This window comes from Diadema antillarum, unplaced genomic scaffold (assembly GCF_040938485.1).
Source record: "Diadema antillarum isolate AM-2024a unplaced genomic scaffold, OU_Dant_1.0 scf00000026, whole genome shotgun sequence".
NCBI lineage: Eukaryota > Metazoa > Echinodermata > Echinoidea > Diadematoida > Diadematidae > Diadema > Diadema antillarum.
Window position 1 is genome coordinate 1,413,926 of NW_027270915.1, and position 26,042 is coordinate 1,439,967.

General features: G+C 40.2%; 2 protein-coding genes across 2 annotated transcripts in view; one reads left to right on the forward strand and one right to left on the reverse strand.

Annotated features, from left to right (window-relative positions):
* Positions 1–9,896, reverse strand: part of LOC139734381 (protein lin-9 homolog) — a 31,607-nt gene extending 21,711 nt beyond the window's left edge. Inside the window, 7 exon segments of the mRNA XM_071645173.1 lie at positions 234–367; positions 2,293–2,456; positions 3,464–3,589; positions 4,133–4,362; positions 5,881–5,997; positions 6,895–7,010; positions 9,875–9,896. Of these exon segments, the coding sequence (XP_071501274.1) occupies positions 234–367; positions 2,293–2,456; positions 3,464–3,589; positions 4,133–4,362; positions 5,881–5,997; positions 6,895–7,010; positions 9,875–9,896 (909 nt within the window).
* A 467-nt stretch (positions 9,897–10,363) lies between these two features.
* On the forward strand, positions 10,364–25,699 carry LOC139734393 (uncharacterized). The gene is made up of 6 exons (XM_071645183.1): positions 10,364–10,503; positions 18,241–18,364; positions 20,926–22,185; positions 22,806–22,977; positions 24,026–24,103; positions 24,724–25,699. Exons 1-6 carry the CDS (start codon positions 10,444–10,446, stop codon positions 24,812–24,814), a joined length of 1,785 nt encoding a protein of 594 aa, XP_071501284.1. The 5' UTR covers positions 10,364–10,443; the 3' UTR covers positions 24,815–25,699.
* The last annotated feature ends 343 nt before the right edge of the window (positions 25,700–26,042 follow it).

Genomic DNA, 26,042 nt, shown 5'->3' on the forward strand with positions numbered 1-26,042 from the left:
AACAGGCAAATGTTTGCTGGATATATCAGAATATATACAACAATATCTTATCTGCAAAGCTATAAACAAGTGATGCTGTAATACTGAAATTGGTAAAGCATGAAAAATATCCCATCATACAAAACCTCCCATTCTTTCTAAATACTGAAGTTGAATTTGCATCAAGCACTGAAAAAAAAAATAAGTACATAGCTCTCTTGACCAATCATTTCATAATTAAACTGAATACTCACAAGTACTTCCGTGTCCGGGACAGATTTTGTGCCAAACTGCTGCCGGTCAAAGGTCACTCGATAGGATGCGTCCACAGGGTCCAAAGCATCAATCTGACCAGTAAACAGACCGTCAGTGGGGCTTCGAACTCGGGCTGTTGATAAATCCATGAAATACATCCATCAACATTCATATTTTCTGAATTTAAATGAAAAATGCAGCACATCAGAGCTCCAACAAATTCTTCATTCATAACATTCTTCTAAACATAAGCCATTTACCCGCTGAAGATTAGCCCCGAGTATACTCGAGCAGGTGTCAATAGGTTCTATGGCTATATAGCTGATAAAGTAAAACAGATTAACTCCATTCTAGGGCGGAGGGAGGGGAGCCCTCGGAGGCCCGCCTCCCCCTTAACATTCTGTGCTTAGTTACCCACTCAGTAATGGTGGGCTGACATTTTTTCAGTGGGTATTTGAACTTTTGAGCTTATACGAGAGTACGCCCTCTTGGATTTGACCGCTCCTCGGTTGCTTGTATGTTATTATATGTGATCGTGCATCACAAAACCAACAAAAAGTCGCATTCACTGATTTTGTGCGAGGACTGAAAATAGGTGAAATGGGTCAACCCAGTCAATCTTGAGTTCTTCATATTTGCTGAAAGAGCAAGTCTTCTGCTACAGTATACTAAGTTTGGGACCATGAAACAAACAGAAAATTGTGCTTTTAGCAGTTTTTCTTGAACACTTTTTTGGTAGAACAGTATGATTAGGTGTGTCTTTAGAGTCCCTGTTTCATTTCTTAAACATGCTGTCCATATTCTTCACTTTCTACTCTAATAACTTTGGAAAGAATGGTGCTACTGGTATCGACAGAATGTGTTAATAAAGTATGCTCAATTTCAGCTTAACCCTAACTAGGCTGGGCTATTTAGGTAGATCATAGAGCCGGGGGGGGGGGTCCTCCCAGGCCCCCCCTTCAGATCTCGGCCATCGACCACGCGATCGCGACGAAAATTGGCACACACATTGCCTATGATGTAATCTAAAGTAATACGAAGTTAAATTGAAAAAAAATATCATTTATGTTAAGTTATGCTAATTTATGCATAATGATGCATGAAATTAAACAATTTGGTATAAATCACTAAATAAAACTCAAAATGAGCACATTTTTTGTGTAAATATTCTTTTTAGTGTCCTGAGCAAATATAAGTGAAAAAAATTGTGCCATCAGAAAAAATTTCTTAAGTATTCTATTGTTTTTTTTAAATTTCGTATGTATTTCTTTATTTTTTGACTTTATGTTTTTCATTGTTTTTTCGATGAAACTTGTCCGCGACATTGTTCTGAACAGGAAAATATGTTATTAATTGATTTTAATCAATAAAACCCCCAAATAATCATACTTTTATGACATTTGCTTGTAAGCACAGTTTGCATTGAAATTGTACACGAATTCACGTTTTTGAGCAATTTTTGGTCTGACATACACGTACATATTTATGCGCAACTTCGGAACCGCGCGCCCGGGCATCGCAAATTTGGTGTCAAAAGATGCGGGAGAAAGAAAAAAGTCATGAAACGTCGCGGCGATAGCTTTTCGAGTTAGCGATACATCGCACGAAACGTCAAGGGGGGGGGGGGGCCTCGTAGCCCCCCCCCCCCCCCCCCCCCCCCCAGGCCTAGTTAGGGTTAATCTGATAATCCCTTCATTGTTGTTGCTCCAGTGGTTAACATCCTGTTTTTTGTTCCATTCATCACACAACTAGCATAGTTTGGTAAAGATTAAAGCACTTGAATAGACTCCGTACTTCAGAGCCTCTTTTCTCAGTTCATACTTTACAGTGCGTGCTTTCTCTCCAATATTAGGATACAGATTGTAGGTTAGGAGAGTCCATTTGAATGGAGTTATACATCATTTTAAAGTTTAAAGTCTGCTCTTACAGAATCTGCCCTTAACTAAAAATTCCTGTCTGGCGACTTTTTGTTGGTTTTGTGACGCAGGGTCACATATTGTTATCATATATCATAGCTCTTTGGTGACTGAGGAGGAGGTGTGGGGGAGGAAGTTTTACCTGTGACCTTTGTCCCAATACAGAGCGGGATGGGAATCTCGTCCGGCAGGTCCTTGACCTCACTCTCGTCCAGCTCTTGACCCTTCCGGTGCTGCAGCATCCGAACCTTCTGCCGACGGTCCTCCAGCGCAGCCCGCTCCTCCTCGAAGAACGCTGGTGAACACCTGGCCCGGGAGAGAAGAGGCAAAACAAGAGCTTTTTGAGTCTGGAAATTGATTGACAAATTTGCCGTTCATTGGCATGAATAAGCACTGCTTATAAAGTGTACGAGTTGTAGATGAAGGGCATTTTGTCAATCATTTGCAACAAAAACAGCTTAAAGCAGATAAAGGCAATGTGTCACTCTGTTGCACCTGAAGTAACTTGACACAAGAACCATTAATCAAAATGATTTGAGCCTACTGCTAAGAAGCATGCTCATCTGCCACATAAATGTAGCTAAACAGGACGCTAATTTCACAGATTAATGAAGGCGCAATACACCAAACTAGAAAATACTTGTGTCAGGTCTGCCAACATTCCCGCATCCAAATCAGGGAGATTACACACAGCAGTCAGGGAGATATCTGTGTGTTACACGCATTTCAATGGGCAAAAATAATTCCAAAATCAGGGAGATTTTGACATTCTCTTATTCAGACATGAAGAGATTTTGACATTTTCATGGAGACTCCTGCAGAATCAGGGAGACTTGGCAGCTCTGTTGTGTACAACGTAAATCCATATTGGCAAAAATAATTTGCAACTCTAATTAGTCTTTATATTTGCTTGTCAGGACAGTCAGATATATCAATCTTTTTTCATGGAGCACCATGTGCCTAGACCAAAGACTGGGATGTAGATATTTAAAACTCTGGTCCCTTACAGTGTGAATTCTCTCTGAAATTTAAAAGTACATGCATCAAAGTTGACTCTACAAAATTCTAGACACAATGAGGCAAAATCTGCTGTAAAACCAGAAACGTGTGCAGGATGAAACTTTCATGAATTGGAAACGACAGCCTTTTTCATGGCATGAAACTATCATGAATTGCCACTTTCATTCAATGCATTGTGGAGACACAAACTTTTGCAAGCATTGTACTTTAATGCATCTTGGCTCCTCACAAAATTCTCAAAAGTTTCAAGCACAAAATTTCTGGTCTTAGAGTATGTCACATGGAAAACAAACCTGCGGGGTTTTCCCATCAGCCTCCGGATGATGCACCATTCCACCCTCGTCAGGCGACGCTGCTTGAGCTGGGGAAACGACTCCCGCAGACATATGTTGAAGTCGTTCTCGCCTTCAAATAACGCTCTGCAGAAATACAGTATGGCCATAAGATTACATTTCAGAATACATGCAAGCTTCAAGTAAATAGACTCACATATAAGGGACAGAAGATCCACATTGTAAACAAGTCAAATCCACTTGTAATATTTAAAGAACCCAACCTTTGCAGATCAATATACATACTGACACACAGTAAAAAAAAAAAAAAAAAAAAAACATGTTTGCAAGGCAAAAAACATATTCTGGTTTGAAAATGGACAAATTGCCCAAGCAATGCATCCTAAATCAAATTTCTTTAGAAAAACACACACACACATATTTTTCAAAATTTTGTTGAAGAAAAACACATACCAAATATTATCAATGCATATTAGATGGCAGCTCAGTTCTTATACGGTTAACAAGTAAATCTGATGCTTTAGACTGATATTTGATTAAAGGCGAACTTCTTACAAGGCAATCTTGAATTATTCTCCAATGTCTACTCTTGACAGAATTCTAATACGTCAAGTGTTCCTTATACATTGTAGAAATATGAATTCTTAGAGAAAGTTACAGAAAACGTACTTGTCAATGTTGGAGTAAAACCACTCATACGTGCACCACTTGTAGGCTTTGGGTAGTTTGAGGAGGTTCTTGAGCCGGACTCCGAGCTTCTGAGACGACTTCTTGACGGGCGTCGGCCACGAGGAGCCCGACTTGGAAGAGTGGGGTGAGGCGTGGGAGGATGTGGATTTGGAGCCACTAGCCCGGGGTGAGGACACCAGGGTGGATGTGGAGATATTCAACTTGGTTGGCTGAGAATGGACAAAAATGGTTACCATGGGGACAGATTTAAAGTAAACACAGGAATGTCAACCTTGTAAAGAGCATTGCAGTATTCTGAGTGCTGGAAAGCCATATATTTGGTGGAAAAGTATTTTTTCCTTTCATGCAATAGACATGTATAGTAAAAAAATTTGGTTCGTTGGCTGCGGAAAATGGACAAATAGTTACCATGGGGACAGATTTTCAGGAATGCCAACCTTGTAAAGAAAATACATATATATGTGCCAGTACTCCGAGGGTTGGAATGACACTTTTCTGTTGGAAAAGAATTTTTACTTTTCCTGCAATAGACATGCACAGTAATAAAATTTGGGGAAAATGGTATTTTTCATGAAACCTGCAGTATTTTTGGCAAAAAACAAAGCAAAACAAATAAAGTACTGCAAAAAGAAGCAACAGCTGGCATCTCTGTGTACAGTATAAAGGAAATCAAAGAAATGAGACAAATGGGGGAAATAGCCATGATAACTTGCAAAACAGTTCTCTGTGTGACATGTCAAGCCAGCATAGTTGTTTTGATGGAATAACTCTATTAGGTTATTGGGATATTGAAAAGAATCATAATCAATACAATGATGTTGCTCATTACCATGACGACTTCACGGACAAATCACTCACTGACTGCATACATGTAGCTCAGAGCTGTGAGCCTCATTTCTTAGAAAAATACAGAGATTATACATCATATTTCTTTTTGTAGTTGTCATTTATCAACCCCCACCCCTTCAAGCCAACCAACCAAACAAACAAACAAACAAACAAACAAGAATACTTTTTAGAACTATCTCATACTCAATATGAGATAACTTAGCTAATGGAAGGCACCAAATCATATATGTCTCCATGTTAAAACTTCTTCAACAACGATTTTTCACACATTCAGGCATGAGAATAAACTTCAGGGCTAAGATTTTGAAATTTGATCATGTTGTACATTTTACTTTACATATATGTAGTATTTATAAGGAAAGAGCAACTGACTTACCCCTTTCACAAAGCAGGGGGAATTATAATACTCCTGGCATAAGTTAGTAACAAGTCAAATGAATGTGTACTTTTTGTTAAAGGGGATGGCTAGTAACCGATCAGTGGGAATCAGTGGGAATGCTGAGGGATGATTGTTGCAATCCTTGTGGGATTCATTCAAGAGTACATTATATCTACTGTTGTGTGAAAATTATTTGCTTCAGAACGGTCTCATATTCAAGTAATGTGCAGATTAATGCCCCGTCACTGACCAGGCACGCTAACCTGGAAACATTAAACTGCACATTACTTGAATATGAGACCATTCTGAAGCAAATCATTTTCACAAAACAATAGATACTTATTTATATTGTACTCTTAAATGAATCCCATAAGGATTGGAACAATCATCTTCCAGCATTCCCACTGATTCCCACTGATCAGTTACTAGCCATCCCCTTTAACGTGTTCGCTCAATCTTACTGGAGGAAACTTCCCCTTGCAGAAAAATATGAACTTACAGTTCTTGATGATGGTGACATCTTGGCCTTTTTACTGGGTGATGATCGAATGGGAGACATTGATGTATCCTCATCATCGTTGAATATTCTTCTGTTTTTCTTTCTGATACGTGTCGGCTGTCTCAAGATAATGTGTAAAAGAAATATTTTTTTAAATCAATTCCTCCACGGAAAGCTATGATTTACCTTTGAGTTTAATCATACTGGTTTGGAATATACCCCCTGGAATGTCTTCAGCTGCAATTCCATTCTGTGTTGGCTGTACAATAACTTCAACTTTGAGTTATATGTGGGATTGACTATTCTGCAAACAATAAGTGGGACTGCCTAAAAATAGAAAAAAAGAAAAATCATGTTTTAAATTGTATGTTCATTTGAAGAGAGAAAGTTCAAAGCATTATCGTGGCACTATATGTATGTACATGTATGGTATCTAAACACTCTAACATTTGTTAAATCTATACATCAACTTCATGTTTATATTCATCATCATCATATTACCCCCTTTGTTACAGTTACACGCTTAAACATTGAGGAACAGACAGATGTACGACCTTGCATGGTTTTAACAATAAACATTTCTTCTAATTTCCTAATATGAAAACTTGGGAGAGGTCCTATAAATTTAAAATACTTTAGCCATTCATATGTCATGATTTGCCTGATATTATTCTTAGAACTCAATGGTAAGCCAGCAAGCAGACATGCTGAATTGTTTCATCCTAGACGATAGAAAATACCACTTGAGAATACTGGAATGAGATGCATACTGTACAGTCGACTCCCGTCACAACAAAATCTTTGGGATTGGCAGTTTTCTTTCGCTACATCAAAATTTCGTTAAGCAAAACAATAAACAACAAAAAACATAGATAGGATGATGTTGGAGCTTGAATTTTTACATCGCTGTGACCTGAATTTTGTTATTCTCGTGTTCATCAAAACAGGAGCGCACTGTCTGAATCAAATTGTCCCAATTAGAGACACGGTCCTGGTGTGCCAGTGTGTACTCACATGACCCCTGCGAGGAACAGAGGGGGTGGTGCGGGACGGAGACGCCTTGCTGGGGGACGGGGTTCCCTGGATCTTCTTCCCCGCACTCCTCAGGCTCATCAGCGCCTCTGCAGAACCTGTAACCATGGAAACCAAGTAGAGAGAGATAAGAAGAGAGAGATGAAAATAGTGAGAGAGACAGAGAGATAGAAAGAGATGGGGATTCATAATGTAGATTAAAACAAAGAGAGAGACAGAGATAGAAAGAGATGGAGATTCATAATGTAGATTAAAACAAAGAGAGAGACAGAGAGATAGAAAGAGAGGGAGATAGATAAAAACAAAGAGAGAGACAGAGAGATAGAAAGAGATGGAGGCAGATAAAAACAAAGAGAGATAAAGAGATAAATAGATAAACAAAGAAAAATGTCAGTGAAACACTAAGATATGGATGTTTTAAAACAACTGCAGCATTGAAAACAATAAACAAACTTTCCCTTTCTTACATCTTACAATACGCCAAGAGAAAGAGACAGGAAGCAGAGACATAAAACTCTCTGACAGCTTTTTTGCAAGAAATCTCTCAAAAAGAGGCCTTTTATGCAAAATCTCCCACTCTCCCACTTGATTTTGAATTTCTCCCACTATAGCCGTGTGCTTCCCACTTACAATGGTGTAAAGGTATACTGGCAGTATTTTCTCTCAATCCAAATGTACCGGTAACTACATTGTATATCCCGCCCAACTTTAGCTTTGTCATATGTTCAATAATAAAGGTACACGGTGGTTGTATATTGTATGATCAGCACCAGATAGCCACAAGGGATGTTACGCTTCACGTTCACAAAATTGTGCGCATGTCTGTGGGATCAAAGTCCTCAGTTGCAAGTGAGGTTCACAAAAGTGAATCTCTAATGAACTTGCATTATTTACAGATGCCTTGGGTTGGAGTCTGAATCTGAGGACAGAGAGACAGACGAAAAACTAGAAAAGCACTCACAGAGTGCAGACCTCTGCCAAGCCAGGAGCTTATTTCCACCCATAAATGCATGCAATTTCCCAATCTAGAGGTCATTTGATAAATACATCGCCAGCTTCAAGCCCCATAGTGCCTCGTTCAAGCAGCTTTCGTGCACATATGCACATCCCCACTAAAGTACGAGCAGCTTGGACTCCAAAGTTTACTGACCTGACATCATACACGCCAAAAGATCAAGAATCCTTCAAATATCCCCCAAATTTTGTGATCATTACCAAACTTTAATCATCTGTTCTTTATGTCATTATCAACGTTTCCTTTAAGTTTCATTCAAATCCGATTACAACTTTTTGATTTATTTTGCAAACAGACAAACAAACCAATACTGATCAAAACATTGTAGAACCCCTTTGGTGGCAGAGGTATAAAAAAAAAATGTCTGCGCGTGTGTGACAACTGAACATCTCTTTTTACGAGGCAGGACATGTCATAAAATGATCTTCTAATTTCGCTACTTTTTTTCTGGATACGTGGTACTACTAACAATGTAAGTACTATTACAAGTAGAAGAGAAGAAGTTCACAAAGACCATAAAATAAACACTTTGCAATAATTGTATTTTCAGGCACCCCTTTTTGATCACTGAATTGAATGACTGACAAAAAAATAAATAAATAAAACACACTACTTGACACAGTCATACACAAACACACACACACACACACACACACACACACATACTGTACTCTGGACAGACACCAGATGATTCAGCAAAGCCAAACAAAGATGGTTTTGGGCATACTCGTGAAATAGGCCCCACCACTGCGTGTCCATACAAATACTACGGCGGCTCGCCTGTTTATACTCGTGAATTCAGCCCCACCGTGTGGCGTTCATCGGTAGATAAGCACGGCGGTGGGGCTTTCTTCCACAGTATAGGAATGCGGCCCCACCAAACGGCGTTTACGCGAGATGCATACGGCGGTGGGGCCGATTTCCACAGCATAGCATCTTTCGTCCTCCCTTTCTCCCGTTTTTTTCTTTGGTCTTCTCCTTTTTATTCTCGGAAGGACTCCCTAATGTCCCTTGACTAATTTAATGGCCAATTTAATCATAAATACAACCCTACCTAACCCTAAACCCTAACCCTAACCTAACCTTGCTTGCTAACGCACGGGTGCACGCGCACTGCGGTGGGGCCTATTTCACGATTTTGCCATGGTTTTGTTTGGTATCCAGCAAATCATTCGAAGTCTAACGTTATAATTTTTTGTAATTTCTGGGCAATCTTTCATCTTTGCATGAATGATGAAGTTGCTTTTTCATTGCATGGCCACACAAAAGTAACAGCCTCGTCCCATATGTTTCTACTCAGCAGTGCTCAGACCATCAGTCATGTTGCTCATGTTTTAACTTAGAGCTCATAATCACATGATCCACTTGACTTGTCCTGTTTTGTAACAAAACCTTCATTTCAAGTGACACTCGACAGAACGATTGACCTACCATCAGACATTAGATGTCTACATCAACATCGACAATGACAATGTCACGAATCGAATGTGATCAAGACAATGCCACTACTTTGTAAAGATCCTCAGAGAAATGAGGATCTTTACAAAGTAAAATAGATGTCTCTACATGATAAAACCAAGTTTAGGGCACTTGCTGTTGATGCCTAGAGTAGCTGCAGAACAGCACGGCGTACGTGCCTGTCCTACTCCTCAGACCTACGGTACGCTGCGTGTGTGTGTAAAGACTCGGCTCTACACGAAAACTGGCTGCACACAACTTATTTTCTCACATACGGGACTAACAGAAAACTAACCAACCGGGGGAATGTCGGAAAAATGCGTGTCACTTTGTACTGACATTTGGCATAATCAAGGCAAAAATTGTGATAACAATACTTTTATTAGGTAGAGTTGTATTAATTTATTCTAAACACTTAACAAAAGTGGCTTTTGAATAGATATATCTTAATCACGAGCTTGTACAAAGTTGCCGAAGTTTCATACGTACTTTCAAGTGCAGTGTCCGCCATCTTGACGCGCCTCTTTTTGAAGAAACGAGCTGCATTGTGGGATATGAAAAGTTTACGACTGTGTGTGTGACGACATTTCTTGTACATGTATGTACTTGATAACACGAGAAGAAACGTGAACAAGCGACATACACAACTGGAGTACAGAGCTAAATTTCCTCTAAAGACAAACTTCCTCGCATACCGGTATACCTTTACCACTTGCATGGAATTTAAGGAAAACATCGATTGTATCTTTAGTGCGATGAATTGGAATAAATCTACGGAATAATATTTGTTTTTCATGCTGTGGTGAGTGGGAAAGACAACAAATCCGGAATTTCCCGAAGACGGACGATTCTTCCACTACACACAAAATTGGTACACACACTTTAGCATCGTGCGTACTGAAGTATGTGTTAAAAAATGTGTGCGTGCGTAGTGTGTATGTGACGCTCAATGGCATTTTGTAATTAATTATTTTTAGATCCGGAATGTTCTGAGAGTGGGCAGAATGATCTTCTGTTACGTTCTCAAGTGACCAAGTCTACAAAAGGAGGCACGGAAAATGGACTTCCAGAATATTCTTCAACTTGCTGCCAAGAACCAGAAAGTGGCAGAAAAGAAGGTTCGTTGAAAGAATACGATACTAAGTGAAAAGGTGTACAGGATGATTTAAATTTGATGCTGACACGAGTAACATAACAGTCCCATATGTTGATTTCCACGTTTGTGAATTTTGAATTGTATGATTGAGGGTGTCTACCACTACCACCACCCACCATGCACCACCAGGCAGTAGCCTACCACCTTTCGCCACCCCAAGCCTAACTAGATCTATAACAGTTACACAGCCCAGTCGCTGAGTGTAAGTAGCGACAGATTCACACAGCGTACTATTAGATTACTAACAATAGCGTCTGGTCATGCTGGTCGGGCTACCCCAAGCGGCTAGCCTAGTCAGTCCGGGAAACCCGCTCATGACTGAGGACTGCTCCCCCGTAAGAGGACTGCCCCGCCTCATGAGGACCCCGGGGGGATGTCCTCACGAGGACCCCTATTCACTTCTTTTTCATCTCACACCTGATGTATAAATTGTCGCAACGTTGCACAGTGATTTTTTGTTACACACACATGTCCACTATCCATGATGAAAAGAAGAAAAAATCCTGTCTGTATTTTTCTTCAAAAATCGAGTTTTAATCAACCGATGCAGAGCGCCCATCAAAACATGGGCGCCAACGTTGTCGCACAATGCCAGACTGCCGCACCTAGCGGCCTGATCTGTCTAAATATTTTCGGTGCTTTTTTCTGCGGCTCGCACATCTCCGCGTGCGAATCAGCCTCGTGAAGCTGAAGTCTGACATCTTTTCACACAAATTCGTAACGAGAAAAATGAAATCAGTACTAACCTGATCTTGTACATATATTCCAAATTACTATTCCACACTGATAGAGTAGGTGGGTACTCCAGTTTGTAAGCAAACTAATCACTTTGTAGGTATGACGAGTTCACTTCCTTCGTCAATTCCGCGCCGTCCGCTAATTTTTGCCAGTTTTGGCGCTTTCCTGGAATCATCCCGCGGTGCGACGTCACATCATATCGCGCATCCAGCACATCCAGACAGCACGCAAGCTGAGAGATTTTCAGAGCGAACTTGCGCACGCACTGGGGGATGCAGTATCCTTCGGTGCGTGCGCAAGGTCGCTCTGAAAATCTCACAGCTTGTGCGCTGTCTGTACGTGCTAATGGGGATGCGTGATGTGATGTGACGTCTCGTCGCGGGATTCCAGAAAAAGCGCCCAAAGTTTAGCGGACGGCGGAATTGACAAAGAAAGTGTGATTCATGTCAGATAATGATACAAAACAACGCTGGGACAGTGGGAGTCAGACAGACAGGGCTGCGTTTCAGGTCATAACACTAACAATGCATGCCCTCACAACCCCTGGATCAGCAAAGTTTTTTGTAGATTTAGAGTCTACAAATGTAACTCCCTACGCTGTACATGTACACACTGTATGTGTTGTTACTGTTACTAGTGGGTTTTGTTGTTTTGTTGTTGTTGTTTTTTTGGGGGGGTTGTTGTTCTTGTTTTTTTTTAACGCCATGTAGACCGCGGTCCAGTCGATCCATTGGCATTCTCATACTTTGTCTTTGATGGCACAATAAAGACTAACACTAGTCCTACAATGTAGTCCTAGGACTCACGAGTACATGGACCACACGCAGGTAGATGAGTTATAATGAATAACGATACAGGGGCAATTCCATGAGAAATGTTCACTTTCGTGAAAAAATGAAGTTTTGAGTTTCACTTAAGTTCTCAAATATTCTAAGAAAGTAACATATATATTTTCATTTTTCACTAGTCGCATCTTTGTCATTACAAAATTTTGTATTTTTCTCAGTCAATGAAAATACTGTATGATGTGTTGCAATGACGCAAAAATTTGGCTATTTTTAAAGAGTTTAGTGTTCCTGTCTCTAAAGAAGGCCAGATATGTCCTAGAGGCCTTGTTCAGCTTTTAAATTATAGTCCAGTGTATATATCAACGGAAAATCACAACCAACTTCCTTAGCATTCATCAGTTTTTGACCCATTGATCCTCAAAGTTGTGTGATTTCTATAACATTTGAAGCGTCATGTCCGTTACGTTTTTTACTGTAAGTTTTCATAGCCAAGAGGAAATTAGTGTAAAGTTGCTGCAAATTCATTTTCTATGTTAGGATTGAATCCCCTTGCATGTGTGAAAACCACTTTTCTATACCACTTCTAGGTTTCCTGTAAATGGCGTAACGGACATGACACTTTGCGTAACGGACATGACACCTCATATTAGACAAGTGGCAGAAATAACACTGTGGCCCAGTGAAACAGGGTGGTGATTAGTTTTAATTGCTTGAGCATAGTAGGACATTTCTATACTTGAGTAAATAATTAAGTCTGCACATCACTCAATAAAACAAAAACAAGCAGACTTTGCTTTCTGCCACTGGAAGACTGTTGATTTCAGATGATCTTGCTACCCTGTTACACCGGTTTGATCCATTCCCACCTCTTGTAATCCTGACTGATAAACAGCAGCTGTCATTCCAAGGAGTATTTAGACAATGGAGTTTTCACTGTTGGCCTTCCCTTCAATACTTAAAATGAGCACTTTCTACATATAACTACATTGTAGACCACATTTAACACATATCCGCCATGGAGTCAACACAACAGCCAGGAACTCCTGCACGAATGGATCCTCGTGCATCCAATGAACATGATCACTGATGATACAACAACAAAGAATCCTCCATCAATGTCTTCAATGATGGTGTTGCCTCATGATTTTTTTTTTTTTAAAGTTTGTGCTGCATCCATACATACCTCTCTCATCTCTATGACTCTATAGATCCACACCTTCAGTGGCACGTTAATGAGACATCACTTGCCAAGAAGGCTGAGAATGGAATTGTTTGCTTTAATAAGCGTGTTGACAGTACATGTAGCTCTATCAGAGAAAGTCGGTCTGAATGCTGCCTATCCATTTCATCAATACAACTAAAGTAGATGTACCTCTATGCCAAGGGATATACCGGTATATACAGTATGACAGCGCACAGCATCGTACAAAAAGCACAATTTTGAGATGCTATTAGAGGTGGGCTATAGAGGGTCAATTTTAGGTCACATTTTCAGAACATGCTCATCACACCTTAGTTTGATGACTTTGTGCGTACTGACACCATTTTTGAAAAAAAGAACGAAAAAAATGCGAAATCCAGGGTGCCCCGGCCGAAATCGTTAAAAATCCAAGATGGCCGCCGTTTTGGCTTAAAAAAGACATTTTTGGCTCTAACTCGGCTATTTTTTGCTCTATTGAGATGGTTTTGGTGTCTAACCCCATGTTTTAGGGGTCAAGGAAATGGATTATAGTGTTAATCTTAGTGTAAAACCTCATCTTCCACATGATACTAACCTGTTTCCCATATTTAGGGTTAAATTTTCTTTGTCCTTTACCCCTACCCCACCCGCCATTTTTTCACCTTTTTTCTGTATTTTTTTCAAGTCATCTTATCTACCATACTCTTAATAATAAGTTCTAGCTATCAATCAGGTTTTTCTCCCAACGATACAACAAGAAATACACAAAAATTCGTTATACATGTATGTGTCATGCAGATACCGGTATGTGGCTGGTGCATTCAGGATGCATGGTAACTGTGCAACCAGTGCTAATACTGTTTCTGCATTAAAGTGCCCATTGACATTTGGTCTTTAGACCTTTAACAATAGTCAAAGTGTACAATTCTACTGTAGGTAGTACAATTTTGTAAAATGACTTGAATATGCCTTCTATGATATGCCAATATTGTCCAGCACAAAGGTAATGTTTCGGCTGGATGATGCATCCCATGAGCCCATATATTGTACATTATGGAAGAATCTGCATCAGCAGTACTGTCTGTACATCAGCTTGCTTTGGGCATCACTAGTGCTGATGCTGATCTGTCCCTTTCATTCTTTCCATATGCTTGATTCCATGCTCTTGGTCTCAACACATACCAAGGTGCCAGTTTCGTGCACCTTTGTACGTGTATGTAATCCAATATCGCAATGCAGAATCATTGATGCCCAGTTAACTATCAACAATTTCTTCAAGGTTGGAATGGGCAGTTGGTTGTATGATGCCATTGGTTGACTTTAGATTGAATGCATTCACCATGTCATCTTCGGTAAGCAGATCAGGGGCAGGGAGATTATCAGACTGTCCTCCAGTCGCTAGAAGAGTCAAGTTCATCTTTACTTCCATCTCAGAGATTTGGTATCAAGACCTTATACACTTGTTGATGCACAATAATCTCGATGGGATATGAGTATGCGGTATGACAGCTCTCCACGTAAAATAGCTTTGAGTTTGGTGAGATCTCTGGTATCTACAATGTAGGCATTCCTTGAGTTCGTCAACTTTGTTAATTAATGGGCCTCCCCATGTTTTAAGTTTCTGTAACAGACAGCCTATGCACATACCGGTACTCTAACTGCTTGTTGTGCTTGGGTCACATTTTGGAAATGGAAAAGAGAACCTAGGGACTGGAAATAACAGATAAAGTCAACAGATATTAATTACCTCAGCTTTAGGCACTTTCAGTCACTGAGAGTGAGATGATGACTTTACCATTATGATGCTATGTGAAGAACATACATTGTATATAACATTTGTTTGTCATAGAACTGGTTGGATAATCACCCAAATGGTATCAAATTTCCCATCAAACATGAGGACTCTTGCTTTTTAAAAGTACAGCAATATACCGTACAATGTACATGGTAGGGAAAAGCAGGCATGAGAAATAAGGGACCAAGTGGTGATGGTGAAACACCAAAACTAGGCTAAAAGATGAAAAAAAATGACTGAGTTATGGTAAAAATGTGTTTTCTAGGCAAGACGCCAGATACAATGTACATCAACCAGTCAAGTATGGTGCTGGACAATTGACATATGTGAAGGCTTATTCAAGTCATTTTACAAAATTGTACTACCTACTGTAGAATTGTACACTTTTACTTTCGTTAAAGGTCTAATGACCAAATGTCAATGGGCACTATAAAGCAGAAACAGTATTAGCACTGGTTGCACAGTTACCATGCATCCTGAATGCACCAGCCACATACCGGTATCTGCATGACACATACATGTGTAACGAAAGTTATTTGTGTATTTCTTGTTGTATCGTTGGTAGAAAAACCAGATTGATAGCTAGAACTTATTATTGAGAGTATGGTAGATAAGATGACTTGAAAAAAATACAGAAAAAAAGTGAAAAAATGGCGGGTGGGGTAGGGGTAAAGGACAAAGAAAATTTAACCTTGAATATGGGACAAAGGTTAGTATCATGTGGAAGATCTAGTTTTACGCTAAAATCATCATTATATTCCATTTCCTTGACCCCTAAAACATGGGGTTAGACACCAAAACCATCACAATTGACCAAAAAATAGCCGAGTTAGAGCCAAAAATGTCTTTTTTAAGCCGAAACGGCGGCCATCTTGGATTTTTAACAATTTCAGCCGGGGCACCCTGGATTTCGCATTTTTTTCGTTCTTTTTTTCAGAAATGGTGTCAGTAGGCACAAAGTCATCAAACTAGGGTGTGATGAGCATGTTCTGAAAATGTCACCCTCTATAGCCCACCTCTAATGCTATGAGAAGATGTTTATCCACTGAAAGGTACACTGTATAATCATTTACAACCAGTTAGTACAGAAAGCATCCAGTATTTCAAAAAGTCCTACTCACAAGCTGGTGAGAATAATGTAACCAGTACACCACTCTGGCAAGCCTTAAGAAGTGCCTAAGCAAGCAAAAAGTTGATTATACAATTTGAACGAGCTGAATTTGCCGTGAAGAAAACAAGAAATACTTTGTTGCCCAGGTGACCACCCTACATGGAAATGGATTATATGATGTGAAAATTCTCAGAAAAAAAGGGGGCTTGATCATTCACTTCTAGCCAAGAAAAGAAAGCATTTGTTGACAATAATAAAGTACTGGTACTAGCAGTGGAAGTTTTTACAATAGTCTATCCAAGATTGGATAACAGAGGATGATTCTACTCCATGGATGACATCAATGCCAAATGAAAGAACTTTGCAGAAATGAAATTTACATACCTTATTTCTTTCAGATGTTAACACTATTTTGATAATGGTACCAAACAGTTTTGTGGTCCTGTTTCATTGCATAAAAGTTGATGCAATGCTGAGTGCATTTTAATGATGTTGTATTCAAACTTTTTATTTCATACAGATGTGGTTCGTTCTGTTTTCTTTGCCTATCCGCAGATATGGAGACATGGTCTTCTGTGTTGTACATGTATGCCATTGTGGTACTCTGGGCATTGTACTCCATGTGCTTTAGAGTAGCTGTTATATCACTGAAACCTGCAATAAAAGGACTTTTTGATGTTTTGTTCAAGAACATAATGTAGTTAGCAGTGTGCAGTTATTTTAATCTTTTTATTTTGAAACAAAGAAGTGAAAATATGGTTCACCTTACAAGGGTGTCATGTCCGTTACGCTAGTGTATAATACTAAGTATCAAATATTAGGCCACTAAGAAAAAAACAACCATAGTATAAGATAGTAATATGTCCTATTTTGCTATGGTGGGTGGTAGTAACTAGAAATTTGTCATTAATTGTAGCTAGCTGGTGCAGGAGCGAATTTGTTTTATATTTCTTTGTTTTGTAAATATATACAAAGACTAACCCCCCTAAAATGATATAAATATAAGAAATATTACATGATTGCAGTTATGATGTGTGTCCCTATGTTCTAACCTTACTATGCCAACAATTGAATATCTGCTATACCTTGTAATAAAAAAATTCTCTTAGCTTACAAAAAGTGGACAAAACTGTCATGTCCGTTACACTCGAAGTGTCATGTCCGTTACGCAATATTTTAAACTATTAAAAAAGAATGAACAGTAAAACTACTCTAAATTAGGACTTTATGAGTAAAGCATGACCTAAAGGTTTAATCAAGACCAAAACCAGCTGCATCTTATCCAAAAATTCACAGGAATTTTCATAATGGTAAGTAGATCAAAATGCCTTGTCCATTTAGTGTCATGTCCGTTACGCTCGCTAAAAATGCAATTTCTCAACAACCACTTGATAAATTTCCATGAAATTTTCTGTGTACATTACATATACTTAAATGTGTCTGATAAACTCAATTAGAATCTTTTGGAGACTCCCAATTTCACTGTGTGATGGTTTGAATCACAAAAAAGTGGTCTGAATGTCATGTCCGTTACGCTGGAATTGACCACAGGACTGCCAAGTGTGTGACTGTGACTGAGTCACAGAGTATTATCACCAGTGGTACATGTAGTTGTTCATTATTCTTGTCCACGATTTCACTTTGCATCAGTTCTTCATCATGTTTTACAAACATTCTTTTGACAAACAGTTCTGTTTTTAGTTATCCAGGACTGCAACAGTATGCATTCTACTTTCATATTGATTACTGTGCAGCTGTGTGTTTTTTTTTTTTCCTGTTGCTCAATTTTTTTTGTTTTGTTTTTTGTTTGTTTGTTTGTTTGTTTGTTTGTTTGTTTGGGTTTTTTTTTATGCAGAATACATGTTGAATGAGACCTGCCACGTTCATCCTGCAGCCAGGCTTCTAAGGAGTGATCAGTCCCTTGTTTGTCGGAGCCTATCATCTTTGTGCCAAGAGTGTGCTAGCCCTAACACACTCTTGCCACAAAAATCATAAAACCCACAAGCTGTTTTGCCATGTGTTCTGTGTAATAATAATTAACAGTCATTAGGCTTGTATGTCTGTATTATCTGATTTCTACTTGACAGCTGACTGTGACGAAGCGATACACTACCAAGGTTCCCCCTGCCAAGAAGGAGCCCCGCCCCCAAGTGGACCCCAATGCCATCCGTGCTAGAGTGGAACAGAAGGAGAGGGAGAAGCAGCAACGAGGTGGGTGTGGATCAGGGCACTTGAGATGGGTGGGGGGAGGGAGGGGGGGGGAGAGAGGGTGATTGGGGGAGGGAGTAGGGGAGGAGTGGGGAGGGGTTGGCTAGGGTACAGAGGATTGGGGGTGGCTGGGATATGGGGTGGGTCAAAGCACCTGAGATGTTTTTTTTTTTTTTGGGGGGGGGGGGGGTGGGAGAGAGAGTGATTGGGGGAGAGAGTAGGGGGTGATGAGTGGGGGATGGGTTGGCTAGGGTGGAGGATGAGTCAGGAAGGGGATGGCTGGGGTAGGGGAAGAATGGGGGTGGCTGGGATGGGTTTTGGGAGGGGGTGGGAGGGAGGGTGATTTGGGGAGGGGAACAATTGGGTGTCCACTTTCTTTCAAGCGATACTGTAGCGGGGGGGGGGGGGGGGGTGAGTGGGGAAGGGATTGAGTGGGGGAAGGTTGGCTAGGAGAGGGGTGAGTGAGAGAGGGAATGGCTGGGGAAGGGGATGTGGGAGGAGTGGCTAGAGGAGGGAGTGGCTGGGATAGGGGGTGAGTGGGGGAGGGGTAGCTGGGGAGTGGTACCTGGGAGAGATTTTGGCTAGGTCTGGCGTCTGAGTAGTTTAAGTTGGCAGTTCTGTACAGTGTGCATTTATTTTATGTATGATCTCTAATGATAAAGATCATGAAATCATTTGTTAAGGGCCGAAATTACATTGTATTTATATTCATAAATTGTACAGTTTTTCTACTGCATGACAAGGGCTCCTTTATGCTGTTTTGCTGCACTGTACTAAATAATATGAATAATTTGTATTTGTTCATAAGTATTCAAATGTGATACCATGTTCATACTGGAAGTAATTTGCATTTTTATGCCTCCGCCAACGAAGTGGCCGGAGGCATTATGTTTTCGGGTCGTCCGTCCGTACGTCCATCCCGTTTTGTTTTTGTCAATATCTCAAGAACCGTGAGGTGGTTTTGCATCAAACTTGGTATGAGGGTATATCCTGGGGGGATGATACTTCGTTTGGATTTTAGGGTCACGGGGTCAAAGGTCAAAGGTCACAGGTAATTTTGTGAAAGAAAGGTTGAAATTTCATGTTTTTCTCCATATCTCGCAAATGGTTCAAGATTTCTTCATGGAACTTAGTATATATGCATGTACCGATGGGCAGTGATTATCTGGGGAAGTTGGGGGGCATGGGTCAAAGGTCAGGGGGTCAAAGGTCAAGGTCAACTCCTCAAAATATCACTACTTTCCTTATATTTATGCAATGCCTGAAGGATTTTTTTAACTTGATGTATGCATGTATAACCCAATACATATTCTTTGGGAAGTTTCTTGCCAAAAGGTCAAAGGTCAAAATGTCAAAGGTCAAGTGAAAGTGCTAAATTGCACTTCTTCCTCCATATGTCAAAAGTAACTCAAGGTATTATCACGAAACTTATATTAAATGCATGTTCTACCTAACAGTGATTCTCTTTGGAACTGTGCAGTCAAAGGTCAAAGGCCAGGTTTAGATAATACTATTTTACCATTTGATACTGAAATTATACTTTTTCTCATACCTTAAAAATTACTAAACGCATAAACTTATAAAAGGGTCAAAAGTCAAGTAAAAATCATCAGTTCCCCCAAATTGTACCTGCACTCTGACGTTTTAATCATTCATCCAATTGAACCTAGTTCTAGGAAAGTGAACATTCAGCACATTTGTGGCAAACCTGTCATTTTAGTATTTTGCCAATTGTGTGTAACTGTCATCACACATTGTACTATAGACCTATTAGGAGAACCATGCATTATGGCGGAGGCATGAATACACCAGTTGCCGTAGCGACATTTCTAGTTAAATCTATATTGATCTATAAGTCACATATCAACTGTAAATTTGTAGTAGGATAAAATTCAAATAGGGAGCAAATATTTTCTGTCAAAAAGACAAGTTGAAGGCTTGCTGGTTACATGTATATTGAATTTTAAACAAATGCCGTTATAATATGCACATCATGAAGGATGTTGAGGAGAAACAAAATTCTCAAAATTCCTGTCACTGCTCGGTCGTGATGCATAATTGGCTATACTTAAATATCAACAGGCACTTCAAACAACTCACATGCATCGGTAGAAGGGAATTAGTCGGCATTACACGATCAAATCTACTCATACTACGACAGTATTAGTGAAAATGGAGAAACCTATAAATACCATTCTATAAAGCAAACTACAATACTTGTACAAACAACACAGCAGTTATAGCCCTTCAATATACCTTCCTTCAAATACATTTATGAACACATGAAATATATATCTATCTGTATACCAAACAGAAAATTTGTGCACTTTAATTTTTGCACTACCTTCATGTTGCATAAAATACACAGAATCAAATTCAACCCTGAACCTTGATGAGATACTCCACGATGCAGTTCTTTCCATGCTTAACTGGAATGGGAAGTGCTGTGACAGTTGGTGATGGTGCAGTCTATATTGTAGCCCTGCAAATTTGTCTACTTCTACAGTAAATATCAACTGATCTTTTTTTTTCTTCTTCTTCTTGTTTTCTTTTCTGTCTTTCAGAGGTAGAAGAAGAGCGTAAGAGGAAAGAAGCCTTGAAGAGACTGGAGGAGGCTGAGAGGCAAAAGAAGATTAGATCAACCTCCAAGTCGGCCAAGTCTCCCGCCCAGAGATCAAAAGCTGCTGAACAACGCCCGAAGGAGAAGACAGAACCAAAGGAGACGTCAGAATCAAAAGACGGAAGGGGACGATACAAGGACAGAGACCATGAGAAGGTCCACAAAGCCTTCATGCATAAAGTGGAGAAGCAGGCAGAGAAGGTCAGGAATAAAGAGAGAAGGGAGGAGGAGCGGAAGCCAGCCAAGCCGAAGCCCGGTAAGAAAGCGGCGCCTGCCCCCAAGAAACCCATGAGCTACGAGGAACTCCTAAAGTTTGCCGAGCAACAGAAGAAGGGCATCGTGCCGAAGATGGATGACAGGAAGTCTGCTGCAGAGAAGGAGGAAGAAGAAGAGGAGTCTGATGAGGATGACTATGATGAGGATGATGATTATGACGATCACCGGAAGTCGAAAGATAGAATGCACAATGACAGAATTCACGCTGGCAAAAACCATGCGAGGTTAAAAGATAACAGACATGGGAGGCCCGAGATCAAAAACGATATCAAAGATAGAACTCAAGTTGCAAAACATTCTGTTCCCAAGTCGCACACTCAAGAAAGAGGGCACAACAAACCTGTTTCCTCACCCCACCCCAAAGATTACAGGAATGTGAGGCCCGATGACAGACGGAAAGTGCAAGAGGGACATTCAGTGCAAAGAAGTAGCAAAGGTAAAAGCCCCTCTCCCCAGGTAACCAAAGATAAGTCCTCTATGAAGCAGGGTGAAAAAAGCAGAATGCCAAATGGCAGTGCAGGGAAAGTCTCCGATCAGCGTGCAGAGATGAAGAAGGGCAGTATGCCACGCACCAGTGCACATGGGAGTGATGGAAAACTGAAGAGTGGTGGTTTCTTCCCCGAGAATGGGAGAATGGTTGCATCCAGTAGTGGTAGAACACAGGGCCAGCCAACACATAGACCAGACAAACCCAGTGTCAAACAGCCAGCTAGATCCGGGGACAGACCAGTGATAAGACCAGGTGATAGATCCCAGAGTAAACCCATGGACAAGTCCCAGAATAGACCAATGAATAGACCAGCTGCTAGACCAGTTAGTGGACCAAGTGAGAGGCCTAGACCAAGACCACAGGATCATGACAGGGAGAGAGCCAGGTCTTCACAAATGGGTCCCCCGCAGAGCGCACATATTGTGAGAAAAAGACCAGGTATGAAGAGACTTCTTGTGGACTCAGCCATTTTGATTACAACGTAAAATTATCATCAGTCTTTGGTAATTTCAAATAGAAAATTTAACAATAGGCACGTATTTTGCAGCTTTATTAATAAGAATCATTTTGATAACTTATAATAAATGGTGACTTGAAAAGTGGCTCATTCTATTTGTCATAAGAAGTATGTTTTTATATTTTTTTCAGGCCTGAGATACACTCTGTAGTAATCCTCTACACAAATCTGCTGTGCGCCAATGATCTTGTGGTCTATAGGAGATGTAAGACACGGAAGCATGAATACATTGGATTGCCCGGATAGATTGGCACATCATCTTTATCTCTTCTTAAAGAATATTCCTTATTTGAACCTGTTGAGGATGGTTTAATTTTGCTACAACACAAATTTCCCATAGACACTTGCCCGAGTATACCCGGGACTCATCCTCAATGGGTTAAGCAACAAGTGAGCTTTCATCAGAAATGTTTTTCGTTGCTCTATTGATCTTTGATTTACTTTGAAATGTTTAAAAATGACACTTAATTTGCACTCTGCAATCAAACGCTTAATTTAGTGATCATGTTTCTGACGAAGGTGTACCCTTTCATTCTCACAGCACCCAGACCTCCGAACATGAAGCTCAAGCGAGGACGCCTTCTCAGCAGCGACAGCGAGGAGAGCGACTACGACGACGGCGACGGATTCATCGACGACAGCCCAATGGATGAGATGGAGTGCAGCAATGTCTCCAGCTACATCAAGGAGATCTTTGGATACGACAAGTCTAAGTAAGTCATCGAGAAATGGGGAAGGGTGGAGGGATGGGGAGGGGGTGTGGAGAGTGAGAAGTGGAGGAGAGGAAGTAATAAGTTGGGATGGGGAAATGAGTGGGGATGGGGAGGAGAGAAGCAGGAGTGGGAACAGGGAAGGTAGAAAGAGGGGTGGGAAGTGGAGACAGAGAAGGTAGAAGAAGGGGTGGAATGTGGGGACAGAGAAGGTAGAAGGAGGGATGGGGTAAGGAAGTGGTATGGGGAGTGAGAAGGGAAAGTGATGTGAGAAAAGATGAGGATGGGGAGTCAGAAATGAGGACAGGGATGTGAAAAGTGGGAGTGGAGATGTGGGTCGTAGGGATGGGGTGGTGAGAAACCAGTGGCGGATCCATAGGGGGGCGCACGGGGGTGCGCACCCCCTCGTTATTTGTTGTTAAAACAAAAGAAATAAGAAAAAATGAGATGAAACCCAGAAGTAGCACCAGAATTACTGTTTGCCCCCCCCCCCCCCCCCCCCCCTTTACGGAATTCCTGGATCTGCCCCAGGAAACGGGCGGGAAGTGGGGATGGGGAAGTGAGGGGGTGGGTAAGTATGAAGTGGGGTTATGAGGGAGGTGACAATTGGAAATGGGTATAAGTGAATAATGGGGTGGGAAGGTGATAGTAATTCTCACTGTTGCTTGGATACTACTTTCTGGCGAAGATTTTCAGAACACTTACCAAGAACACCATGCTCATGATTCTAGGTGTGATGATGATGGTTATGGTGATGATGATGATGGTGATAATGATGATGATGATGATGATGGTGATGGTGATAATGATGTTGGTGATGATGATGGTGTTGATGATGGTTTTGATCATCATCAGCTGCACTGTACTCCTATTGCCATCTAAGTGATTGTCTTCTTTGTTTTTTCACCGTCATTATCTTTATTTGTCTCAAGACACAAGATAGCACTCATGCTATTCTGTTAGAGCCTAATGTTACAGAATTTTGGTTTTATCGGAATGATTTTCATACCTATTTTTATGCATCTTCTTGTTATGTTTGTGTTTTGAACAGATACGGCTATGAGAGTGAATACGCTCTTCGCAATATGGATGCAAGTTACAGGGATGTACAGAAGGAAGAGGCAAGAAGGTAAGACGAGAATATCTGACGTCTGTCTTAGAGAAGATGCTTGTTCAATATTTAAGTTGAAATGACCAAAAATCAGCTCCAGTATTTTTATTAAAAACTTGACTTAGCGAAAGACACTGAATGTTCCTGTAAAGTCAGGTTATCATTATCACTTGGGATTTTTGGATAGAGGAATTTTGTTTAAATTATTTTCACGACTTGCTACTGGCATCCAATGCAATATTGTGTAGGCGAGAACTTTCACGTGCATTTTAATTTTGCAAATGTTGCCTCTCTCCCGAAATTTGTGAAATTAAAATGCCGGGCGAACATTCCTCATTTTACAGTGTCCTACCCCTCCCTCCCACCCACCCACCCCCGGCTACATTATGGTTAGGGATGAGGTTAGAGGAAAGATTAGGGTTAGGTTTAGGGTTAGGATTAGGTTCAGGATTAGGATAAGGGTTAGTCTCAGGGGAAGGGTCTGGGGTTATTGACCAGGGGATAATTGCCCTAGACCTGAATATGAGATATTTTTCATTAGAACTTCAAAAAAAATATTCGTCGACAAAGGATGCTGATTTTTCAACCAAACTTGAGTAATGTCACACTTTCCTCCTTGATTCCTTGTCTCCATGCAGCACTCGTCTCGGCATGCTGGAGGACTTGGAAGACATACGCAGAGAGAAGGAAGAACTGAAGCGGAAGAGCATGAAGAAGAAGAAGAGGTGATACCGGCTGCCTAGTATTGATTAATTGATTGATTGATGGACTCATTGACAGGTGCTACTACATACTCAGGATTGTTGTGGGTGTAGATTCTGTACACACAGCAACAATCCTAAATCTATATTGTATTTATAGGGTATTGCATAACATTGGTTATTTATCGTACACTGTGGTATATCATCTTTGTTTTTGTTTTGTTTTTTTGTTTTTTTTTTCCATGGGGGACAGCTGGTTTTGTTTTCATGCCTCTCTTTTTTTCTTTACTTTTAGCCATGTACAAGTATGTATGAATGTTATGCCTTTAATACTGCACTATACAAATGTACACCTTTCAAAGTATACCACACCTCTGCAAAGTATCAAAGCAAAATGGTATTCATCATTTTGTTCTGTGGAAGGGTGCGATAATTAATTTCTGTGTTATTTTGAAATACAGTAGCTTGCCATTCCATTATTTTGTTTTTCGTTGATGTCAAAGATAGACTATTGCCTAGAGTTGTCACACTGTGTTACGGAGAAAACATTCAAGGGAATGAAGTAAACCTTTTATTATACTGTATCATTGCCGACATCAAATACATTTACCATGTGTCAGTTGGCACATATCGAATTGGGTGAAATCTGCACAAGTGTTGTTGTACAACAACAAAAAAAAGAGTTTACTTATTTGTTTTCTCTGAGTTAGGGGTATCCCGAGTCACCTGTAGTTGTTGATAAAAATGTGTAAGGTTTTGGGTATGTTGATGGTACACACATTGTAAATGAACTGCTGATGATATGAGCTTTTGAAGTTTATTGATATGAAGTTTTTACTCTTTCCTTTATGATGGAGACCTGAAATAATGTGAAAGGCAAGTGCAGCCATAAACATTTGTATGTTAATGTACTAACAGGCCTAAATGTTCAATCACTATATGTGTTTGGTTTTTTTTTTTTAAGTTTCTTATGAAACTGTCTCTGCTCTGTTTGACTTTTCTTTTTGATGAAACCAATTTAGATGAAATTTCCCTTTTAGTGCATAATTCTATTTTTTCAAACTGCATTGGCTTGTTTGTAGCTCACCTGAGTCAGTTATTATAATTGCTCACCATCCAGCATCCAATATCATACCTGCCAACTGTTCAGTTTTAATCTGAATATTCAGATTTTTCACTGAAAGAAAACATATTAATTTCAGTGTGTTCTGATTTTTTTTTTTTTTTTTTTGGAAATAACTGTAATACTGGATCAA

What these genes read in the sequence shown, in the direction of transcription:
- LOC139734393 (XM_071645183.1), top strand. Translation starts at nt 10,444, where the DNA reads ATGGACTTCCAGAATATTCTTCAACTTGCTGCCAAGAACCAGAAAGTG. An exon ending in AGAAAGTGGCAGAAAAGAAG is followed by an intron (nt 10,504 to 18,240) that starts GTTCGTTGAAAG and finishes TCTACTTGACAG; the next exon opens with CTGACTGTGACGAAGCGATA. An exon ending in CAGAAGGAAGAGGCAAGAAG is followed by an intron (nt 24,104 to 24,723) that starts GTAAGACGAGAA and finishes GTCTCCATGCAG; the next exon opens with CACTCGTCTCGGCATGCTGG.